This window comes from Vulpes vulpes, chromosome X (genome assembly GCF_048418805.1).
Source record: "Vulpes vulpes isolate BD-2025 chromosome X, VulVul3, whole genome shotgun sequence".
In the NCBI taxonomy this organism is placed as follows: Eukaryota; Metazoa; Chordata; class Mammalia; order Carnivora; family Canidae; genus Vulpes; species Vulpes vulpes.
The window spans coordinates 41,454,930-41,478,616 of NC_132796.1; the positions used below are offsets into that span (position 1 = coordinate 41,454,930).

Sequence of the window (23,687 nt, forward strand, 5' to 3'; positions counted from 1 at the left end):
ATAAACAGAACACCCCATTCCAAAACAGGAGAATGCACATTCTTTAGTGCACGAGGAGCATTCTCCAGTATGGACCACATGTTAGATCACAAAACAAGTCTTAAAATTTTTTTAACAAGTCTTAAAAATTTAGCAAGACTGGTATCATATCAAGCATATTTTCTACCACAATGGTATGAAACTAAAAATCAGTTACCAGACACAATTGGAAAAACACAAACATGTGGAGACTAAACAACATGGTATTAAATAGCCAATCAAGAAATCTTCTCCCTCTCCCCTCCTCCCATCTGCTTGTGTACACACTCTCTCTCTAATAAATAAAATCTTAAAAAAAAAAGAAATCTGGGATGCCTGAGTGGCTCAGATAGTTAAGCGTCTGCCTTCAGCTCCAGTCATGATCTCAGGGTCCTGGGATCCAGCCCTGTGTTGGGCTCCCTGCTCGGCGGGGAGCCTGCTTCTCCCTCTCCTCCCTGCTTGCGCTTTCTGTTGCTATCTCTGTCTCTCTCAAATAAATAAATAAATAAATAAATAAATAAATAAATAAATAAAATCTTTAAAATATTAAAAAAAAGTGGGACACCTGGGTGACTTAGAAGTTGGGCATCTGCCTTCAGCTCAGGGCTCACGTGATCCTGGAGTTCCGGGATCGAGTCCCACATTGGACTCCCTGCATGGAACCTGCTTCTCCCTCTGCCTGTGTCTCTGCCACTCTTTCTCTCTATTATCATGAATAAATAAAATCTTTTAATAAATAAATGATTAAAAAAAGAAAAAAATCAAAAAGAAATCAACAGGGGTGCCTGGGTGCCTCAGTCAAGTGCTAACTCTGGATTTCAGCTCAGGTCATGATATGAGTCTTGAGATTGGGCCCTCTGTTAGGCTCTCTTCAACATGGAATCTGCTTTGGATTTCCTATCTCCCTCTCTCTCTGCCCCTCCCCCCACTCACATATGCTCTTTCTCTCTCTAAAATAAACAAATAAAAATCTTTAAAAAATATAACATGAGACAAATGAAAATAGAAACACAATGTTCCAAAATCTTTGGGACACAGCAAAAGCACTTTTAAGAGAGAAGTTCACAGAAATACAGGCCTACCTCAGGAAACAAAAAAACATCAAATAAACACTGTCTTAACATTCAAGGAAATAAAGAAAGAAGAACAAAGCCCAAAGTTAGTAGGAAAAAAGGAAAGAATGAAGATCAGATTGGAAATAAATGGAATAGAGACTAAAAGTACAGAAAACATCAATAAGGGGCGCCTGGGTGGCTCAGTGGTTGAGCATCTGCCTTTGGCTTAGGTCATGATCTCGGCGTCCTGGGATCAAGTCCCACATCAGACTCCCCACAGGGAGCCCGCTTCTCCCCTCTGCCTATGTTTCTGTCTCTCTCTGTGTGTCTCTCATGAATAAATAAGTAAAATCTTTAAAAAAGAAAAAGAAAAAAAACATCAATGAGGCTAAGAGCTGCTTCTTTGAAAAGGTAAACAAAATCAACAAATTGTTAGCCAGACTCAAGAAAAGAGAGAGAGCCCAAATAAATACAATCAGAACCAAGCAAGGAGAAATTACAACTCATACCACAGAAATACAAAGGATTAAGAAAATACTATCAACAATTATACACCAACAAATCAGACAGAAATGGATAAACTCCTAGAAACATACAATTCTCCAAGACTGAATCATGAAGAATTAGAAAATCTGAAGAACAATTACTAATAATGAAAGTAAATCAGGGGCAGCCTGGGTAACTCAGTGGTTTAGCACCGCCTTCAGCCCAGGGCCTGATCCTGGAGACCCGGGATCAAGTCCCACATCAGGCTCCCTGTGTGGAGCCTGCTTCTCCCTCTGCCTGTGTCTCTGCCTCTCTCTCTCTCTTTCTGTGTCTCTCATGAATAAATAAATAAAATCTTTTAAAAAACAGATTTACAAGTGCAATTGTAAAACTAAATTGTAAAACTACAAAAAACTAAAATACTTAGGAATAAATTTAACCAAGGATACAAAAGACATGTATTCTGAAAACCATGTATTTTGACAAAAGAAATGGAAGATGACACAAATAAATAAATGGAAAGATATCACGCTCATAGGCTGAAATAAAAAATATTGTTAAAATGCTGTAGCTAAAGCAATCTACAGATTTAATGCAACCTCTATTAAAATACTGAGAGCATTTTTCACAGAACTATAACAAATAATCCTAAACTTTAAAAGGAACCACAAAACATCTCCAACAGACAAAGCAATCTTAAGAAAGAACAAGGCTAGGTATCATGCTCCCTGATTTTAAACTATACTACAAAGGTAATCAAAAAAGTATGGTATTGGGACAAAAAGAGACACATAGATCATGGAACGAAATAGAGACCCCACAAATAAACCCATGCTTATATGGTCAACTAATCGAGAACAAAGGAGGCAAGAATAGAACAATGCAGAAAAGACAGTCTCTTCAATAAATGAGTGCTAGGAAAAGTGGGCAGCTACATGCAAAACAATGAAACTGGACCGCTTTCATATAGCATATACAAAAATAAGCTCAATACCTGGGGAACACAGTAGGAAGATTATTCACTCTTCTTGGAGGGTATGCCTGAGAGGCAACACTCATGGAGACACCTCCATGGGAACAAAGAGGCTGGCCAATGCCATTTCAATTCCCTACCCCTCAGCATACACAGGGCCATCTGTAGCAAGGAACGTGTCGCTGATGCCAGCTACCTGACTTGCTTACACCAAGTCTATTGCTCCAGCACTCGGGTGGAACTGCCCTTCTCAGTCACGCCAGCCTCGGTCCCAGCACGGCATACCCCTTCCACAGAGGCCAGCACAAACCCCTGTCCACCCATCTCCTGACCAGAGGGCTCTGCAGGGCCTTAGTTCCAGTGAAGTTGGTGACGGGTCTCGTTTCACAGGCAGACCACAGCACACCTAGTTCAAACTCGCTACATTCAGACCAGGGACCAAATGCTGCCCAGAGCAGGCAAGGAGAGCCTCTGCAGATAACTGGTGTGAAGGACAGAGCAGCTGAAACTACAACAGCAGGGCTCAAATAGCACACACAGGAGACACTCCATGAAGTGCCAGGCCCTGGGCACTGCACAGCCTCTTCATAAGGCCATTACTTTCAGAAGCAGGATAAATAAATGGTTCTCCACCACACAGAAAAAGGCAGAGACTTAGATAAAATGTGAAGATAAAGCAAACTCTTAAATGAAAAGAGCAAGGCCATGGCCAGAGATCTAACCAAAACAGATATAAGTAAAAGGCCTGATAGAGAACTTAAAGCAACAATCATAAGGATACTCACTGGGCTTGAGAAAAGAGGAGAAGACATCAGTGAGACACTTAAAAAGAGAGATACAAGTTAAAAAAAGAATCAAGGATACCTGCGTGGCTCGGTCAGTTAAGTGTCCAACTCTTGATCTCAGCATTGTGAGTTCAAGCCCCACACTGTGTGTGGGGGGGGCTAATTTAAAAAAAAAAGAAATAATCAGAGATTAAAAGTGCAATAAACTAGAAACATGGGCAGCCCTGGTGGCTCAGTGGTTTAGCACCACCTTCAGCCCAGGGTGTGATCCTGGAGACCCGGGATGGAGTCCCATGTCGGGCTCCCTGCATGGAGCCTGCTTCTCCATCTGCCTGTATCTCTGCCTCACTATCTCTCTGTGTCTCTCAAGAATAAATAAATAAAATCTTTAAAAAAAAAACCTAGAAACACACCTGATGTAACAAACAGCAGGCTGGAAGACTCAGAGGTAAGAATCTGTGATGTAGAAGACAAAGTAACGGAAAGTAATGAAGCTGAAAAAAAGAGAGGGAAGAATTATGCAACATGAGAATAGACAGGGAACTCAGTGACACCATCAAATGTAATAACATTCATATTGTAGAAGTCCCAGAAGAGGAAGAGAGAAAAGGGGGCAAAAAATTTATTTGAAGAAATAGTAGCTGAAAACTACTCTAATCTGGGGATGGAAACAGGCATCTAGATCTACAAGACACAGAGAATTTCTATCAAAATCAACAAAAGCAGGCCAACACCAAGATATACTGTAATTAGATTTGTAAAATATAATGATAAAGAATAAAATCTTAAAAGCAGTAAAACAAAAGAAGTCCTTAGGGATGCCTGGCTGGCTCAGCTAGTAGAGCATGCAATTCTTTATCTTGAGGTTGTGGGTTTGAGCCCCATTTTGGGTATAGAGATGACTTAAAAAATAAAATCTTTAAAAAAATTAGTCCTTAACATACAAGGGAAGACCCATAAGGCCAGCTGCAGATTTATCAACAGAACCTTGGCAAGCCAGAAGTTAGGGGCATAATATATTCAAAGTGATCACTGGAAAAATCTGCAGCCAAGAATACTCTATCCTGCAAGGCTATCATTCTGAATAGAAGGAGAGATAATGAGTTTCCCAGACAAACAAAAATAAAGGAGTACGTGACCACTAAGAAATATTAAAAGGAAGTCTTTGAGTGGAAAGGAAAGACCAAAAGTGACAAAGACAAGAAAGGAACAGAGAAAATCTCCAGAAACAACAACAAAAGAAACAAAATGCCAATAAATGCATATCTATCAATAATTGTTCTGAATGTAAATGTACTAGATGTTTCAAAAGACATAAGGTGTCAAAATGGATTAAAAAAAACAAGACCTGGGGACGCCTGGGTGGCTCAGCGGTTGAGCGTCTGCCTTCAGCTCAGGGCGTGATCCTGGAGTCCAGGGATCTAGTCCCACATCGGGCTCCGTGCATGGAGCCTGCTTCTCCTCCCTCTGCCTATGTCTCTGCCTCTCTCTCTGTGTCTCTTGTGAATAAATAAAGAAAATCTTTAAGAAAACAAAAAAACAAGACCCATCTGTATGCTGCCTACAAGAAATTCATTCATTCATTCATTCATTCATTCATTTATTTTTAAAGTAATCTCTACACCCAACATGGGGCTCAAACTCACAACTCCAAGAGTCACATGACTACTGACCTAACTAGCCAGGTACTTCATACTAGAGAATCATTCTAGACCTAAAGACATCTACAGATTGAAAGTGAAGGGATAAAGAAAAATTTATCACATAAATGAATGTCAACAGAAAGCCAGAGTAACTACTTATACTGAACAAACTAAACTTTAAAACAAAGACTGTAACAAGAGAAGAAGGGCACTATAGCATAATAAATGGGACAATCCAACAAGAAGATAGAACAATTGAAAGTATATATGCTTCCAACCTGGGAGCACTGAAATATATAAAATGATTAATAACAAACATAAAGAAACTAATTGATAATAATAGTAGAGGATATTAACACCTCACTTACATCAAGGGACAGAAAATAAACAAGGAAACGATGGCTTTGAATGACACACTGGACCAGATAGACTTACAGATATATTCAAACATTCCATTCCAAAACAGCAGAATATATATTCTTTTCAAGTGCATATGGGAGGGGATCCCTGGGTGGCTCAGCGGTTTAGTGCCTGCCTTTGGGTCAGGGCGCAATCCTGGAGTCCTGGGATCGAGTCCCGCATCAGGCTCCTGGCATGGAGCCTGCTTCTCCCTCTGCCTGTGTCTCTGCCTCTCTTTCTCTATGCCTATCATGAATAAATTTTTTAAAAAATCTCAAGTGCATATGGGAGATTCTCCAGAATAAATCACAGATTAGGTCACAAGATAGGACTCAACAAATACAAAAAGATTGACTACAATGCTATGAAACTTGAAGTCAACCACAAGAAAAAATCTGGTAAGACCACAAACATATGGAGTTTAAACAATATGCTCCCAAACAATGAATGGGTCAACCAGAAAATCAAAGAAGAAATTTAAAAAAATACACAGAGGGGATCCCTGGGTGGCGCAGCGGTTTGGCGCCTGCCTTTGGCCCAGGGCGCGATCCTGGAGACCCGGGATCAAATCCCACGTCAGGCTCCCGGTGCATGGAGCCTGCTTCTCCCTCTGCCTGTGTCTCTGCCTCTCTCTCTCTCTCTCTCTCTCTCTGTGACTATCATAAATAAATAAAAATTAAAAAAAAATAAATAAATAAAATAAAAAAATACACAGAAACAAATGAAAATTAAAACATAAAGGTCCAAAACCTTTGGGATGCAGCAAAAGCAGACCTAAGGGGGAATTATATACCAATACAAGCCTATATCAAGAAGCAAGATAAAAGGGACACCTGGGGGGCTCAGTGGTTGAGCATCCACCTTCAGCTCAGGGCGTGAACTCAGGGTCCTGGGATTGAGTCCGCTGTCAGGCTCCCCACAGGGAGTCTGCTTCTCCCTCTGCCTATGTCTCTGCCCCCCTCTCTCTCTGTGTCTCTCATGAATAAATAAATAAAATCTTCAAAAAAGAGCAAGAAAAAAACTCAAATAAAAAACCTAACCTTACATGTAAAGGAGCTAGAAAAACAACAACAAATGAAGCCCAAAGCTAGCAGAAACAAGGAAATAATAAAGATTAGAGCAGAAATAAATGATACAGAAACTAAAAAAAAAAAAAAACACAACAGAACAGTTTAATGAAATGAGGAGCTGGCTCTTTGAAAAAATTAATAAAATTGATAAACCTCTTGCCAGACTTACCAAAAAGAAAAGAGAAAGGACCCAAATAAATAAAAACACAAATCCAAGTGGAGAGATCACAACTAACAGCATGGAAATCAATTATAAGAGAATATTATGAAAAACTATATGCCAACAAATTGGACAACCTAGAAGAAATGGATAAATTCCTACAAACATATAAGCTACCAAAACTAAAACAGAAGAAATAGAGAACTTGAACAGACCCTAACCAGCAAGGAAATTGAATTAACAATCAAAAAATTCCCAACAAACAAAGTCCAGAGTGTTCACTTCGACAGCACATATACTAAGAAGTCCAGGACCAGATGGCTTCACAGACAAATTTTTTTACCAAACATTTAAAGAAGAGTTACTATCTATTCTTCTCAAACTATTCCAAAAATAGAAAAGGAAGGAAAACTTATAAATTCATTCTAGGAAGCCAGCATTACCCTGATACCAAAACCAGATAAAGACACCACTAAAAAAGAGAACTACAGACCAAATATCCCTGATGAATTCACATGGATGTAAAAATTCTTAATAAAATACTAGCAAACGAAATCCAACAATACAGTAAAAAAATCATTCACCACGATCAAGTGTAATTTACTCCTGGGTTGTGAGGGTGGTTCAATGTTCACAAATCAATGTGATACATCACATTAATAAAACAAAGGATAAGAACCATATGATCATTTCAATAGATGCAGAAAAAGCATTTGACAAAGTACGTTATCCATTCATAATAAAAACTCTCAACAAAGTAGGTGTAGAGGGAACATACCTCAACATCATAAAGGCCATCTATGAAAAACCAACAGCTAATATCATCCTCAATGGGGAAAAACTGAGAGCTTCTCCTCAATAGTCAGGAACAAGACAGAGATATCTACTTTCCCACTTTTATTTACCTGAGTACTGGAAGTCCTAGCCACTGCAATCAGAGAACAAAAATAAATAAAAAGCATCCAAATTGGCAAGATAAAGGAAAATTTTCACTACTCGCAGATGACACGACACTGTCTATAGAAAACCTGAAAGACTCCACCAAAACACTGCTAGAACTGATACACGAATTCAGTAAAGTCTCAGGATATAAATCAATGTACAAAAATCTGTTACATTTCTATTTACCAATAATGAAGCAGCAGAAGAAAATTAAGGAATCAATTTACAACTGCACCAAAAACAGTAAGATACCTAGGAATAAACCTAACCAAAGAGATAAAAGACCTGAACTCTGAAAACTAAAATACTGATAAAAGACATTGAAGATGACACAAAGAAATGGAAAGACAGGGGTGCCTGGATAGCTCAGTCAGCTAGGGCTAAGACTCTTGATTTCGGCTCGGGTCATTATCTCGGGGTTGTGAGATCAAGCCCCACATCAGGCTCTATGCTCAACGTGGTGCCTGCTTGAGATTGTCCCTGTCCCTCTGCGCCTTCCTCCTGCTCGCTCGCTCTCTCTCCCTCACTCCAATAATAAATCTTAAAAAAAAAAAAAGAAATTGTGGAGATGACACAAAGAAATGGAAAGACATTCTGTGCATATAGTTTGGAAAAGCAAATATTGTTAAAATGCCTATACTACCCAAAGCACAATCTACACATTTAATGCAATCCCTATCAAAATACCAACAGCATTTTTCATAGAGCTAGAACAAACAATCCTAAAATTTGTATGGAACCGCAAAAGGCCCCGAATAGCCAAAGCAACCTTGAAAAAGAAACGCAAAGCTGGAAGCACCACAATTCCAGACTTCAAGTTATATTATAAAACTGAAGTAATCAAAACAGTATGGTGCTGGCACAAAAATAGGCACATAGATCAACAGAACTGATGAGAAACCCCAGAAATAAGCCCACACTATATGGTGAATTAATCTTGGACAAAGCAGGTATTTGCATTCTACAAATGGTGTTGGGAAAACTGGAAGGCAACATGCAAAAGAATAAAACCAGATCACTTTCTTATACACAAAAATAAATTCAAAATAGATGAAATGTGAGACACAAAACCATAGAAATCCTAGAAGAGAACACCAGCAGTAATTTCTTTGACATGGGCAGAAACAGCTTTCTAGGTATGTCTCCCGAGGCAAGGGAAACAAAAGCAAAAATGAACTATTGGGACTTCAACAAAATAAAAGGCTTCTGCACAGTGAAGGAAACAATCAACATAACTAAAAAGCAACTTACAGAATGGGGGAATATATGTGCAAATGACATATCTGAAAAAGGGTTAGTATCCAAAACATGTAACAAATTTACAAAACTCAACACCCCAAAAACAAATAATCCAATTTAAAAAATGGGCAGAAGGAACACCTGGGTGGCACAATCGGTTAATCATCCAATCTTGGTTTCAGCTCAGGCCATGATCTCAGGGTTGTGAGATAGAGCCCTGTATTGGGCTCCATGCTCAGCACACAGTCTGCTTGGGATTCTCTCTGTCTCGCTCCCTTTGCCCCTCTCCCCTGCACACTCGCTCTCTCTCAAATATATAAATCTTTAAAAAAAAAATGGGCAGAAAACAATAGACTTTTTTCAAAAGAAGACATCCAGATGGCTAAGAGACACATGAAAAGACACTCAACATCACTGATCATCAGTAAAATGGAAATCAAAATTACAGTAAGTTATCCCCTCACACCTGTCAGAATGGCTAAAATCAACAATCATAAAAAAACAGCAAGTGTCGGGTGCCTGAATGGCTCAGTGGGTTAAGCATCTGTCTTCAGCTTTTTTTTTGGAGGGGACTCCCTGCTCAGTGGGGAGTCTGCTTCTTTCTCTGTCCCTCCCCGTGCTCCTGCACTCTCTCTCAAATAAATAAAATCTTTAAAACATTTTTTAAAAACATAGGTGTTAGTGAGGTTGTGGAGAAAGGGGAACCCTCTTGTACTGCTGGTAGGAATGCAAACTGGTGCAGCCACTCTGGAAAACAGTATGGAGGTTCCTCAAAAATTTAAAAATAGACCTATTCTACAATCCAGCAATCACACTACTAGGTATTTACCCAAAGAATAAAAAAATACTGGGACGCCTAGGTGGCTCAGCAATTGAGCATCTGCCTTCAGCTCAGGGCATGATCCCGGGATCCAGGATTGGGTCCCACATCGGGCTCCTTGCGGGGAGCCTGCTTCTCCCTCTGCCTGTGTCTCTGCCCCCCCTCCGTGTCTCTGATGAATAAATAAATAAAATCTTCTAAAAAATGCTAATTCAAAGGGATACATGCACCCCAATGTTTATAGCAACATTATCTACGATAGCCAAATTATGGAAACAGCTGCATGTTAACCAACTGGAATTTAAATGAAAACTTTAAAAAAAGACAGCATGGTACTGGCAAAGGGTTAGGTAAGGTATATAGATCAATAGAACAGAGTCCGAATATAGATCCACAAATATGGTCAACTGATTTATGACAAAACTCCAAAAGCAATTCAAAAGAGAAAAATGATCCTTTCAACAAATGGGGTTGGAACAAATGGAATTCCATATACAAAATAATAACCCTCAACCTAATCTCCACACCTTATATAAAAATTAATTAAAAAGAGATCATAGGTCTAAATGTAAAATTTTAAACTATGAAACTTATAGAATCGGAAAAAATCTTCACGACCTAGAATCCAGCAGAGAGTTCTTAAACCTGACACCAAAATCACAACACATAAAGGAAATAATTCATAAACTGGACATTTTAAAATTAAAAATTCTTACTCTGTGAACAACATTGTTAAGAGAATTAAAAGAAAAGAATTAAAAGAATTAAAAGAAAATTTACAGAAACTATGTATCTGACAAAGGACTTGTACACAGACTATATAAATAACTCTCAAGTCTCAATAGTGAGAAAACAAAAAATCCAATTTTAAATAGGCAGAAGAGCTGATTGCACACTTCATCAAAGAGGATATACAAAAAGTAAATAAGCATATATAAAGATCTTAAACATCACTAGCTATTAGTGAAACGCAAATTAAAGCTATGATGAGATACCAACTATACTGCTAGAATGACTAAAATTAAAAATGCTGACAATATCCTGTGCTGGCAAAAATGTGAAGCAACTGGAATTCTTATACGTTGCTGGCGGAAATGAAAAATGACTCAACCATTCTGGAAAACAGTTTGGCAGATTCTTAAAAAGTTAAACATATACTTACCGTATGACCCAGCAATCCAATATTTATTCTAGAGAAATGAAAACATATGTTCACACAAAAACCTATGTATGAATGTTTAGTTTTACTCATAATTTCCAAAAACTGGAAACAATTCAAATGTCTTTCAACAGGAGAATGGATAGATAAGCTGTGGTACCTGTATACCATGAATACTATCCAGCAAAAAAAAAAAAAAAAAAGAACTGATACACACAACTTATCTCAGTCTCCAGGGAATTACAGCAAGTAAAATACCCTCAGTTTCAAAAGGTCACACACTCTATGATTTGATTTTTTTTATCACATTCTTGAAATGACAAAATTCTAGAAATGGAGAATGGTATTTCCCAGGAGTCTAAGAATGGAAGGACTGGGGAAAGGGGGTGGATTTAGCAATAAAAGGGCAACATAAGGGATCTTTCTGGTGGTGGAACTATGTCTTGACCATATCACAGTCAACATCCTGGTCATGACATTATACCATAGCTTTGTTAAGATGTACCACTGGGGGAAACTAGGTAAAGGATACACAGGATTTCTCTGTATTATTTTTATAATTGCACATCAGTGGATTATTTCAAAAGATCATTTAATTTTTTTTAAAAAGGTTACGTGCCATATGATTCCTTTATATGACATTCTTGAAGATTAAACTATAGTGACACAGAACAAATCTGAACAAATCTGGTTGCCTAAAGTTATAGGTGGGGAAGGATTAGACATAAAGGGGTAGCATAAGGCATTTTTTTTGGCCTGATGAAACCATTCTCTATCCCATAGATTAGTTACACCAATCTGTATTGGTGACATGCCTTCATCCCAGCACTGACTTTAACAATGCCAAATGTGTTCACATTTATTGTACTGGACAATAACAACAAAAACAATTACTAATGCACACTAATTTTAAACATTTTTTAAGTGAATAGAAAAAGATGGTTGGCTGTGAGCACCTACAGGACTCTGTCTCTTGGCCAAGTGAAAATCCTAAGTCTGACATAAAATTACGTCAGGAAAACGATTCCAAGAAAAGCAAGTTCCCTAAGACATTCCATTCCCAAATTCCACTTTGACATTGTGTCTTCAGCTCACTGAGGAATGCCATAAGAAATATCTGCAGGAAACAAGGGATTGCATTTATCACTGCTGTGGCTGAAGACAATTCCGCCATCCATATGAAGACTCAGAAAAGAAATGCCTTGGAAGGCAATTACAGGAAACCTTTACTTCCCTGAGGACTCGATGTGCTCTCTCCTGATAACTAAGGGGAGCCAGCTTCCTAGTTAAGTTTCCCTCTGGCAGCCAGAGGCTCAAAGAGATATCTGTAAGTCAATGTTAGTATATGTTACATCCTAAGTCCTCCATGTCTACATTCTAACTTGGCCTTGCGGCTGCCTCTCATTTCCCAATCCTAATGCTTATTTACAAATAATTTCCTATTTTATGTCAGAAATTCCTACATAGCTCATCACATCCATGGTTCAAAAAGGGGGGGCTGCGGTGGGGAGGAACAGACAACATACTTACCTGGGACTTGGCCATTTCCTGCTCTTCTTGGGAAAAGGCAGAGACGTGTGAAGGCTGAACTGGAAGAATGGAGAAGTGTACAGCATATGAGAGTACTCATCAGGCTTATATGCCCGGAATTATCTGCCTAGAAATCCCCTCATTGGCTGGGAATGAAGCCAATCTGTGGAAGTTTGGGCACCCTTGTGGTTTGAACACCCCACCTGTGTATTCTGACTCTTCCTCACATAAGCATCTAACACAAAAGATTTTTTCCTATATACACTTGTGTACTGACCCAAAAATTGTATTTCCAGCCATTTTCCTTAATGAAATAATGTATTCTAATGCATCACAATTCCTCTATAAGTACCTTCATCTCATCACTGACTTTATAGATGCCAAAATTAACCTTATATGACTCAAGATAAGAGATTATTAAGAAAATACAAGGGAAGAAATGCTACACAGCTATTAAAATATTGTATGGAACTGTATACTTTAGTATCTGTGTACTTTTCTGTACATATTTCTAAATTAAAAGTTTTTAAAATGTCACAATAAATTTTTAAGCTGAATCACAGTAAGCTTCTGAATGAAAAAAAGGTAGGTTATAAAACTGCAGGAACTCATTTCAAACTATACGTGAAATGTTTAAAAATGCATACCCCTAATACACACTAAAAACTGTCTAAGAATGGACGTTTAAATTTAGGGGGATAAAATCAATTCCTTCTGATTTTCTTTCCCTCTATTTTTAATTAATCTGTAATTCAAATGTGCTAGCATTTGTTAAACACCAAGAACACTGAACTTTGAAAACTATCATCCTCGTGATATTTGAATCCCGACGATCCCACCCCCGCAGACCCCGTAGCACTAGTGTCTCCCACCCCGCCCCCCAAACCCCAAGCTTTAAGCTCTGAGGTGAGTCCTCTTAGGTGCCTCTTCCTTCTCCTCACCTCACTGGGGCCGGCTTGCCCAGGAGTCAGAAGGAAGCCTTCGGGTGCAGATTCCCTTCAGAGGTTGTATTCACACCAGGCCCCTACCCTGGGGCGCGTGGGCAAGGGGAGAGGGGCTGAGAGGGGGGCGCGCCTAAGGAGGGGCCTGAGGAGTGCGTGTGAACCCTTAGCGCAGGTCACTGTGCTGGAAAATGTGTAAAAGTCAACGTTTAGCAAGCCCCATTCAACCCTGACTAGTCCCATAACTTTGTTCACTATCGTGCCCAGAGACCTTCAATCGGTCTCCATCTCCCATCACCCCCAACTCCCCACATCAATGACCCCCCACCACCAAATCCCCCTTCGTTCGTACCCCGCAGAAGTCCCCATCACAGCCCATCACCTCTAGCGCTCGCCCTCTCAACCCCCACCCCCCTCTCACCCTCTCGACAATAGATTTTCTGCTCACTGCAGAGAAGACCAGTGCAAGAACTGGCTCCGAAAAGCACTTCCGCTTCGGGACCGACTCGGGCTCCGCAGCCTACAGGGCTGCAGCAGCTGGGCGTGCGCACGCTCAGTGGGGGCTTTGAGCCCGCGTCCGCCAATAGTCACCACTGGGCCCCCTCCCCCCCCCCCCCCCGGCCCCACGCGAACGCGGCGAGGCCACGACGCCTGCGCGGAGGGAAGATGGCCGCACCCGCGCGGTCCCTGCCTTGAGATGGCCGCGCCCACGGGGTCTCTTCCCCTCGAGGGCTGCTGCGTGGGGCAGGTGTTTACTTTGTTCTGCCGAGGCTGTCATTCCTGAGACTTCGAAAACCATTTTCCTTATGGCAGGGAGGGGAATTGCCCAATTGAGGAAAATTCTGGCGGGCGGGAATTTGGTGTCTTGAACCCGAAGGGCAGCATCGGGTGTACAGGTGTAACTGAATAGGAAGCCGGGATGCGTGGCAGAACTGCGCGGCGTGCACAAAGGCTGGGAGGTGGAGAAAGATCACACTGGCTCCCTCCAGTGTCTAGAGCTGGGAGTTTTGAGACACGGCATTAAAAACAAGCTGAAGAATAAACGGCGACCTAGGATTCCCACACCCTGGGGTGAAGGGAATGTGTTAAGCAGGGGCTGACGGGTTGCTTTCTCTGGATGGCCAGGAACGAAATCCTTTCCTCGGAGGTGACAATTTTGCTGACCAAAACGAGCTGGCCACACAAATAGCTGAAGCAATGAGCATTCTTTTTTTTTTTTTTTAAGATTTTTTATTTATTCATGAGAGACACAGAGAGAGAGAGAGGCAGAGAGGCAGACAGAAGCAGGCTCCATGCAGGGACCCCGACGTGGGACTCGATCCCAGGACTCCAGGATCACGACCTGGGCCAAAGGCAGGTGCTAAACCACTGAGCCACCCAGGGATCCGAGCAATGAACTTTCTGATGGAGGGCAGGTCTTGTTGCAAAGGCCCGGAAGTGGGATCTAATTCCATGTGTTGGAGGAATGGAAACTGGCAGTGTGTTGGGAGCGTAGGAGGTGTGAGGGAGGGAGAGGCAGGTGGGTGCCAGATGCACAGGACCTCCTTTGCCAGGAACAGAGCTCATGTTTCATTCTAGACAGAATGCGAAGGCGTAAAAGGGGAAAGATTTTTTTTTAAGATTTTATTTATTTATTCATGACAGACACACACAGAGAGAGAGAGAGGCAGAGGGAGAAGCAGGCCCCATGCAGGTAGCCCGACATGGGACTCAATCCCAGGTCTCCAGGATCACACTCGGGGCAGAAGGCAGCACTAAATCGCTGAGCCACCGGTGCTGCCCAGGGGAAAGATTTTTAAAAGACCCCCTCCGAAGCAATCTCTCTCATTGTTTATTGCGAGTCTTGGACCACTAGAACATGAGCTTCACCGGGATTTGCTTAAGCACTTCCTGTAGGACAGTATTCTAGACATTGGGAATACAGCAAGGGAGAGGACAGAACCAAACAAACACGATGGAGACAGCCTGGTTTCAAACCCCCACCTACCAGCTTTGTAACTAACTAGGGCAGAACTCTCCTCTGTGCTGTTTCCTCATCCAAAAAACGGGGACAGTGACAAATGAATTGATAATTATGATGTAGGAACGAGTTAGGGGCAGATGGGGCTAGACAGGGAAAGATAAGGGAAAGGCCCAAAGTAAGGCTCCCATAAATCTGTGGGCTCCCATAAACCCCAAGGACACTGAGAGGCCCTAGAGTCAGGCTTCTACTCATCCCAAGAAAACAGAGATAGGGCAGCAAAAACAAAAAACTTGGCTCCCTAGCTCTAAAATGTTAGGGAGTATCTCCCTTTAATAGTTACTAAGTAATAATCAAAGAAACTCACCACACCACAAAGAAATAAGTCATTAAGGCGTTATCAACAGTCCCTGCTCAAACTAAGACTGCACAAGAATCTCAAGGCCATGGGCTACCTGGCTAGCTTCTCAATAAAAGACTGCCACTAAAAGCCCTCAGTCACAACTCTTGTCAGGACCTGTCTCACTTCTGAGAGGTTTCTTTGTATCTTTGCTTAATAAACTTCTATCGCAAAAAAATAAAAAATAAATAAACTTCTATCGCTTTACTCATTCTGTTGTCTGTGAGATTCATTCTTCCACTCCATGAGATAAGAACCTAGCTTTCCCGTATCATTTATGTTTAGAACAATGCATGGCACATAGCAAGCACTACGTGTTTTATTATAATGATTATTTAAATAAAATTAGGTGTGTATAAGTATTAAGCTTTTTTAATAGAAAGGAAAAAAATTAAAAGATAACCTGCAGGCTCCTTTGGAGAACAGACTACAGATGGCAAGGGTAAAAGCAGGAAAAACAGTGTGGCTTCAGCCAACAGGCCCAGAAAAGTGATAATGGCGGCTCGGACCTAGCTCAGTATCTCCTGTGTGCCACATGCTGTATAAAGCACAGGACACGACCTACTTCACTCATATAGTCCCCACTATCTGTGAACAGTCCCATGGCCTCCATTTGTCAGATGAGGAAACTGAGTCCTAGAGAGACTAAGTAACTTACCCAATGTCACACAGTTTCCTAAGGTTGGATCCTTGACTTCTACCCAATAATATTCCTCTTTTGTTTACTTAGTATCCAATACAACTCAATAATATTCCTCTTTTGTTTATTTAGTATCCAATATAACTTCCAGAAAGTATCTGAGGATCTTCATCCCAGAACCATTAAAACTAGCCAAGGAAATGATTCTATCAGAAATCTAGATGGAGCTTCCTAGCAGACAAAGCAAAGAGAGGAAACAGAGGAATAACTCCTACCTCTTGCTCCCCAAAGGATCAGCACTTCTTGGGTACAAAACATGTCAGTTCTCTCTGAATGCATTAGAAGGTGGGAAGTAGGAAGGGCTGGACCTGTAGGGCTCATCCCAGCCTGGCCTCTTCCATCTTACAAATATCATCCCCCCAACCTTGTTCACACACCCCTGTGTGTAGAGAGAATCTTTTAGGGTTGGTGGGTATTGGGATACAGTGAATGCCAGCTCCAGAAATGTCCCTGAGCCAGGGATACAGCCCCCCAAAAACTGTCCCAGGGTTCACAATGCACAACCACAAGCTTTGTGAGGCCAGCTTTTCTGCACGGAGCCAGGACTCCCACTCTGTCCTGGGCATCCTCTGCCGTCAGTCCCCACAGGTGCAACCTCCTCATACCATGGTCTAAGCAGCACATGGCTAGGTGGACGGGTATGGAAAGCTGACAGTAACTGGTCCCACCACAGAATCTGTAAAATGTGACATTCCCACCCAAAGGCCCCCCACCTCACTAGTGAGTCATTATCACAATTGCTCTTAAGAGCCATTTCATCCAAGGAGTGTCTCGCTGGCTTGGTCAGTAGAGCATGTGACTCTCAATCTTAAGAATTATGAGTTCAAGCCCCACATTGGACATAGAGCTTATTTTAAAATAAAAGATACTGGGGATCCCTGGGTGTCTCAGTGGTTTAGCGCCTGCCTTCGGCCCAGGGCGTGATCCTGGAGTCCCAAGATCAGGTCCCACATCGGGCCTCCTGCATGGAGCCTGCTTCTCCCTCTGCCTGTGTCTCTGCCTCTCTCTCTGTGTCTCTCATGAATAAATAAAATCTTTTTTAAAAAACAATAATAAAATAAAAGATACATTTCATCAAAACTATATTAGTGTGAAAAATAAATAAACAGGGATCCCTGGGTGGCGCAGCGGTTTGGTGCCGGCCTTTGGCCCAGGGCACGATCCTGGAGACTCCGGATCGAATCCCACATCAGGTTCCCGGTGCATGGAGCCTGCCTTCTCCCTCTGCCTGTGTCTCTGCCTCTCTCTCTCTCTCTCTCTCTCTCTCTCTCTCTCTCTGTGACTATCATAAATAAATAAAAATTAAAAAAAAAATTAAAAAAAAAAAGAAAAGAGGCAAGATATATGCATCCACACGTCCCAGTGTCAATCCATGGAGCCCTCTTTTTTAAAAAATAAATAAATAAATAAATAAATAAACAAACAAACAAATTATATTAGTGTGGCCAATTGTGAGGAGTCATTTTGGGCCATAAGGTAACAGGTGAGTTTGTCAGAGCACACGAGCCAGTTCTTTGAAGCTGCCATGCTAGCTCTGAACTACTTGCTTCCAAGAGAGGAATCCCCTTCCATTCTTCTGAAGCCACTGGTATTTGTAGTATATACCATCACTTGTATATGAATCCTGAACAATATATCAGACTTCTCTGTCTTGGCCAATGCAAGTGTCATTAAATCGGGGGCTTATGGACTGGTTGGGGGGCAGGGGTGAATAATGGTGAATGAAGGACAAATTGTGGGTGAATGCAGCAAGGAGAGGTGGAGGGTGATGAAAGGTGAGGTGAATGAGTAGAGTGGAGTGAAAGTGGGTAGTGTGGAGCAGCATGAGGGAATGACTATGCATTTAATTTTGAATTAATGTGAGATCATGCATAAGGGCTGAGTAAATGATGGGAAAATGAGGCATGGTCTAAAGTGACAAAAAATGAACATGGGAGCAAACTGAGTGAATGGAGCAATTCAAGGTGGTGAATGTGAATAGAGCTAATAAAGCAGCAGAGTGCAAGTTATTCTGAGCACTAAGGACCAGAGTGTGAATAAATGATGGTTTATGGGGCATTTAAGAGCAAGGGAGGTGAATTTAGAGGGAGAGTGGGAGTGAATGGAGGTAATGTGGGCCATAGAGGGAAAAATGGGGAGCATAAGGGACAAAGAAGAGGGAATAAAGATGTGTACAAGGTAGAATGTGAATATGTGAATCAGGCTGAGTTTGAGTGGCCACACTCTGAAGGAGAAAGGGAGTGACTAGAGGTGAATAAGAGGCAGACTAGGGTAACGAGGGGCTCTAGGAATGTCCAGGGATCCCAGAGTCAATCAGTTCAGGTGAAGGAGCTGATGCTTGTGCATGAATGGAGCTAATGCTGGGAAGAATGAGAGGGAATGGAAGCAAAGAGCAGAAGAACGTGAGGAACTGTGGGTGTTGTGAGTCAAAGGGCAAGATGAAAGTCACATGGCCCCACGGGAATAAAGGGGGGGATAGGGCCCAGTGTTAGCAAAAAAGTGGTGAATTCAAAGCAGAATGTGACTGAATGAAGGCACTATGGGGCACAACAGAAACAACTAGACAGGCAATCAGGTGCAGAACAGGAGTGGTAAGTGGGAATAGGGGTTACATTGGAAATGAATTCCAATGAATGAGATCATTTCAATGAATGAGAGGCTGAGTGAGAGTAAATGGAGTTGATGAAGAGAATGTGAGGAATGGGGGTGAGCAAGCATAGAATGAGAATCCGTGGGCAACACGAGCTAGTGTTTGGGAGTAATATGGGGAATGGGGATAACATGGGAGTAGCATTTGAGAGAATAAAGGGGAAGAAGGGGCAGAAAGAGAATGAAGGAGGGAAAGAATGAGGCCCAGAGTCCATGAACAAAGCCGAAGGATGGGCCCTTTGAGAGTGAATGAGAGTCACTTCATGCAGTGTCCAGAAGTGGAGGGGGAAGTAGAAAATGAGAGTCTGAGAGTGAACGGAGGTGAAGAAATATGATGTGAGAGAATTGGGGTCATGTAAGGAGAGGGTTAAGGAACTGTGGCAATATGAGGCCCATGGTGACTGAAGGTAGGTGGACGAGAGGCACTATAAGTGAACGAGGGAATAAATGATGGAACAAGAATGGAGGTGGAAACAGTAGTAGGGTGTGCATCCACATGTAATGTGTTGTGTATAGTAATGTAATGGAGGGCAGAGAGTGAATGGGGCTAACGTGGGCCAGATTCCAGTAAATTGGGGTGTAACGGTGCATAATAAGTGAAGTGAAGGAAGTGCTGAGAATGGAAGGGCATGGTGGTCATATTGTGTGGAGCGGGAGAAACTGAGGCCATAGTAGGCACAGTGTCGTGAACAGTACTGACTGCTGAGCAGAGTGGGGGGAAGGGAGACGATGAGGGGCAGTGTAAGTGGAAATGGAGGTAACCAAGTGGTACAGCATGATTAAAAACAGTGGAGTGGGACAGTATTTAAAGAATGTGGGGGAATGTGGGCTGATCATGAAGCCCAGGGCCTGAGTCCTGTCTGTGCTCTGCATCTCTGGCCCCTCTCTTCCTGCATCTCTTTCTGACATCTCAGGGTTTCTCCCTGGTTTTGCCTCCTCCCTTCTCTGTGTATAGGTCAGTATCTTTCTTTTTCATTGTGTGCCTGTCTCTAATAAGGGTAGCACTGGGAAAGATGTTGAGGTGTCCAGCCCTCTGGCTCTGTGTTCCAGAATCTACCATTTAGCTATTTCTTCATAGAGCCCAGAGTTCCAGAATGCCCCTAGTTCTAAACAGGGCAGGGTGAGTCTAGAGCAAAGAGTTGGGCAGAAGGGCCTATGGGTGTTATAATGCAGGCCTGGGTCACCATGGTGGTGACCCTGGCCACGCTGACAGTTGCCCCTGTGGATGCCAAAATCTATGAACGCTGTGAACTGGCAATGAAGCTGGAGAAGGCGGGCCTCAACGGCTTCAAGGGCTACAGCATTGAAGACTGTGAGACTCCAGCTGCCCCAAGTCCCACACACACCCCCTAGCCACCCATCATCACACGCAGACCCAGGCCCCCCTTGTCACTTATCATCTCCCTGGGCCAGGGCACCATCCTCTCAGTCATCCCCAGACTGACTTCTCTCATGTCCTTACCATCACTGCCTTCACAACCATCACCCTCATCTCTACCATCAATACCATCGCTACCATCAAAATCATGACAAGTACTATCACCACTGCCATCACTGAGATCTCACCAGAATCACCAACATCATCACCACCACCAAACCAGGATCATCACCCCCACAACTGAGATGACAACCATCCCCGCCCCCTCCCTCTTGTCCTGCCATCCCCTTGTCCCAGGACCCATGCCTACCTGCTACCTACCCCCTCCCTGTCCCAGGGCTGTGCATGGCACACTATGAGAGTGGCTTTGACACCTCCTTCGTGGACCACAATCCCGACGGCAGCAGTGAATATGGCATTTTCCAGCTGAACTCGGCCTGGTGGTGTAACAATGGTGTTACACCCACCCAGAACCTCTGTCACATGGAGTGTCGTGGTGAGGCAGCACTGGGGACACCCTGAAGCCCTGCCTGGCCCCACTGCCCAACACACAGAGTGCAAGGTTGCCTAAGCCATAATCTCCGGTAACAAGCAGAAAAATGATAGAGAAAGGAACAGACTTGCCTGGGCTGTTAGAGACACCATCCTGTATCTTTACTGACTACACTGAGATGTTGTCCAGGTCAGGAGGGCTCAGAGCTCCTGGACCTCACTGAGAATGGAGGCTGCAGTTTTCTGGGACTCAAGAAACAGGAAACTTGGCTCCATGCAGAATGGAGGGGGAGATTGTCCTGATTTGGGGCTGAGGTTGTTCAGGCTCTGAGGGAAGAAACACGTATCTGGCTGTAGGAACAGAAATGAAGTGTATCTGTGCAGAAAGGAGAGAGCTTTCCAGACAAGATTGTGGTGTTATTGCAGACAAAATTTAATAGCAGTAGTTGTTCAGGGTTGGCCAAAATGGTGCTGGAGGTTGTCTGAGACAGACCAAAATGGGAACTGAGGTTACTGGGGGCTAGACCAAATGGAGGTTGAGGTTGTCCAAGTCCTGCTACAATAACAGAAGAGGTTACCCAGGATTGGTCAGCTTGAAGGTTGAGGTTGTCCAGGACTAGCCACCACAGAGGTTGAAGCTGTCTAGGACAGGGTAACATGAATAGTACAGTTTCTCAAGACTGGCTAAAATGGGTTAAGGTTGTTCACTTTGAGGACTTTGTATGTTTCACTTCACATGGAAGTTGAGGAGGGATCAGCTCCAATGGAAGTTGAGGTCCTAGAATGGTCAACATGGAGGTTGGAATTATTTATAACTAGTCAAAATGGCAATTGACCTTGTCTGAGGAAAGCATCCTCATCCTATGGACCGACGGGAAAGTGGCTTCTCCAGCCCAGCCGTCCGTGCTGCAGACTGTCTGCCACTACTGCCTATGTCCTCCGGTCCTGCCTGTTTCTCCTGCCAAAGGGACATCTGGACACTTCAAATTTTTCCATAAAACTTGATCGTTGGATCATTAAATCTTTAGAACTGTTAGGAACCAAGGGCCTCCCTTCAGTAGACTTTTCCCTGATTCCAACTACCTTAAGTTTGCTCAGATTTGTGGGTGGCTTCATCCCCTCAACTAAACATTTAGTCCTTTGTTAGGTTGACATCACAGAAGCACTGAAATCAACAGTCCAATAAAATACGAACTAGCTGTGGGAAAAAAAATGGCAATTGAGGTTGTCCAGGACTGGTCACCATGGTGGTTAAGATCATTAACCAGTCAGAAGGGTAGTGAAGGTCACCCTGGTTGAGCAGTTGGGATCATCAAGAACCAAACACAATGACTGAGGTTGACTGGAACTAAACAGCATGCAGATGGAGGTCATTTGTAACCAAAGTGGCAGTTGAGGTTATCTAGGAACTAACAACATAATGTTTGAAGTCAGCAAGACTGAATTCACAACCAGCTGACAAGTGAATCCAAGGTCATCCAGAATCAGCCAATGTAGTGGTTGAAGTTATTCAGGCTCCAAGGAATCCAGAACCCCTGGGCCAGCCATATACTGTCACCCTGTCCCCAAAGCACCAGATCACTATGTCTCTTTCTTCCTTCCTCCCTAGACCTGCTCAACCGCCATATTCTGGATGATATCTTGTGTGCCAGGCAGGTGGCATCATCAAAGAATGGTATGACTGCCTGGTAAGTTCATGGGGGTGGCTTGGGCCCTGGGCAGCTGGGATAATGGCACTGCCACCCCATCAGCCTATCCACTTCATCCTCCCATCCTCCCTCCCTTCATTTCCCAGGGATTCTTGGACCCGGCACTGTTCTGGCCATTATTTATCTGAATGGCTCAAGGGATGCAATATGCATGCCAAATCTGACTCAAAGAAAGTTAATTCATGACTCAGTTTCCCAGAGATAGAGATTTCCTGGATTCAATAAAGGATGCTATCTATAAATAATGCAAGAGACCTCTGATGCCTAACTCTTCATTTTCCCAATGCCTGGAGGTATCCCCATTCAATCACTTCCTCCATACATTCAGAGTTCTAATCAGAGACACCAGATAACTCAGGGTGTAAGAGTGTAGCTTCTCCTGGGTTCAAATATCATCTCTACCATTTATGAGCTGTGTTGTGTTGGGCAAGGCATTTAATTTCTCTGTGCCTCAGTTTCCTCATTGGCAAAATGAGGATGATAATGATAGCAACTATTTCATAAGATCATTGGGAGAATCAAATTAATGAGTGTTCAGCAAGCACATAAAGTGCTTGGTACACAAGGCAGGTATAGGTCTGGAAACAGAAGGGCGGGATGAGTGTCTGTGAAAATTGGCTTTCCTTAAAAAGCATCACTTTCAGAAGTCACTACAGGGTCTTTAATTAAGGTCTTCCCCAGGGAAAATAATATTGGTTTCAGCTTACACTGGAGGCTCAGTGGGAATTAAAGTGTTCACATTCTCCCGCATCCTCCCACACTTTCCCATTCTAACATTCTGCACACCCCCTCAGCCCCACCCCGCCACTCCCTCTTTCACCATGAGTATCCTAAATTTCAAATGACAGGGTGGGAATTTAGGCCAGGAATTCAATGGATACACAGGGTAGTAATTTCTTTTCACGAATGCCTGGATTTTGATGTGTCTTGGGCAGAGAATTTAGGAATTTAAACTTGCCACTCTTTCTCTTTGTACCAGCCCCATCAGAAGCCGCCATCCCCGTGAGGAAGCAGTCCCCTCACGTCTTTTGTACTTTTTGGTTGGGGGTGGATATTCACCCACCTAAAGCCTTGTTTTCAGTGTGTGTTTCCTCCAAGGTAAGCACAGGTGATCATTAAAGCACATATCCACCAGTGTAAGAATGACCGAGCCTCCTTCCTAAAATGCCAATTTGATTT

At 42.7% G+C, this 23,687-nt stretch overlaps 2 protein-coding genes across 9 annotated transcripts in view; one reads left to right on the forward strand and one right to left on the reverse strand.

Moving 5' to 3' along the window:
• Positions 1–23,687, reverse strand: part of ZNF182 (zinc finger protein 182) — a 43,389-nt gene that overhangs the window by 14,249 nt on the left and 5,453 nt on the right. The window contains exons 1-4 of one of the 8 annotated variants that reach the window (XM_072743272.1): positions 13,642–13,756; positions 13,221–13,404; positions 12,280–12,338; positions 10,753–10,780 (exon numbers count right to left, since the gene is read on the reverse strand). Coding sequence is in view for 5 of the 8 variants with exons in the window: in XM_025982481.2 (XP_025838266.1) it covers positions 12,280–12,294 (15 nt within the window). In the remaining 3 variants the exon portion in view is untranslated. Of the gene's footprint in view, positions 1–10,752; positions 10,781–12,279; positions 12,339–13,220; positions 13,405–13,641; positions 13,840–23,687 lie in introns of those variants that run through there. The other 7 variants (XM_072743274.1, XM_072743273.1, XM_025982481.2 and 4 more) reach the window with 7 other exon arrangements.
• Positions 20,097–22,755, forward strand: LOC112907285 (sperm acrosome-associated protein 5-like). Its single transcript, XM_025982501.2, has 4 exons — positions 20,097–20,241; positions 20,645–20,803; positions 22,409–22,487; positions 22,595–22,755. Exons 1-4 carry the CDS (start codon positions 20,097–20,099, stop codon positions 22,692–22,694), a joined length of 483 nt encoding a protein of 160 aa, XP_025838286.2. The 3' UTR covers positions 22,695–22,755.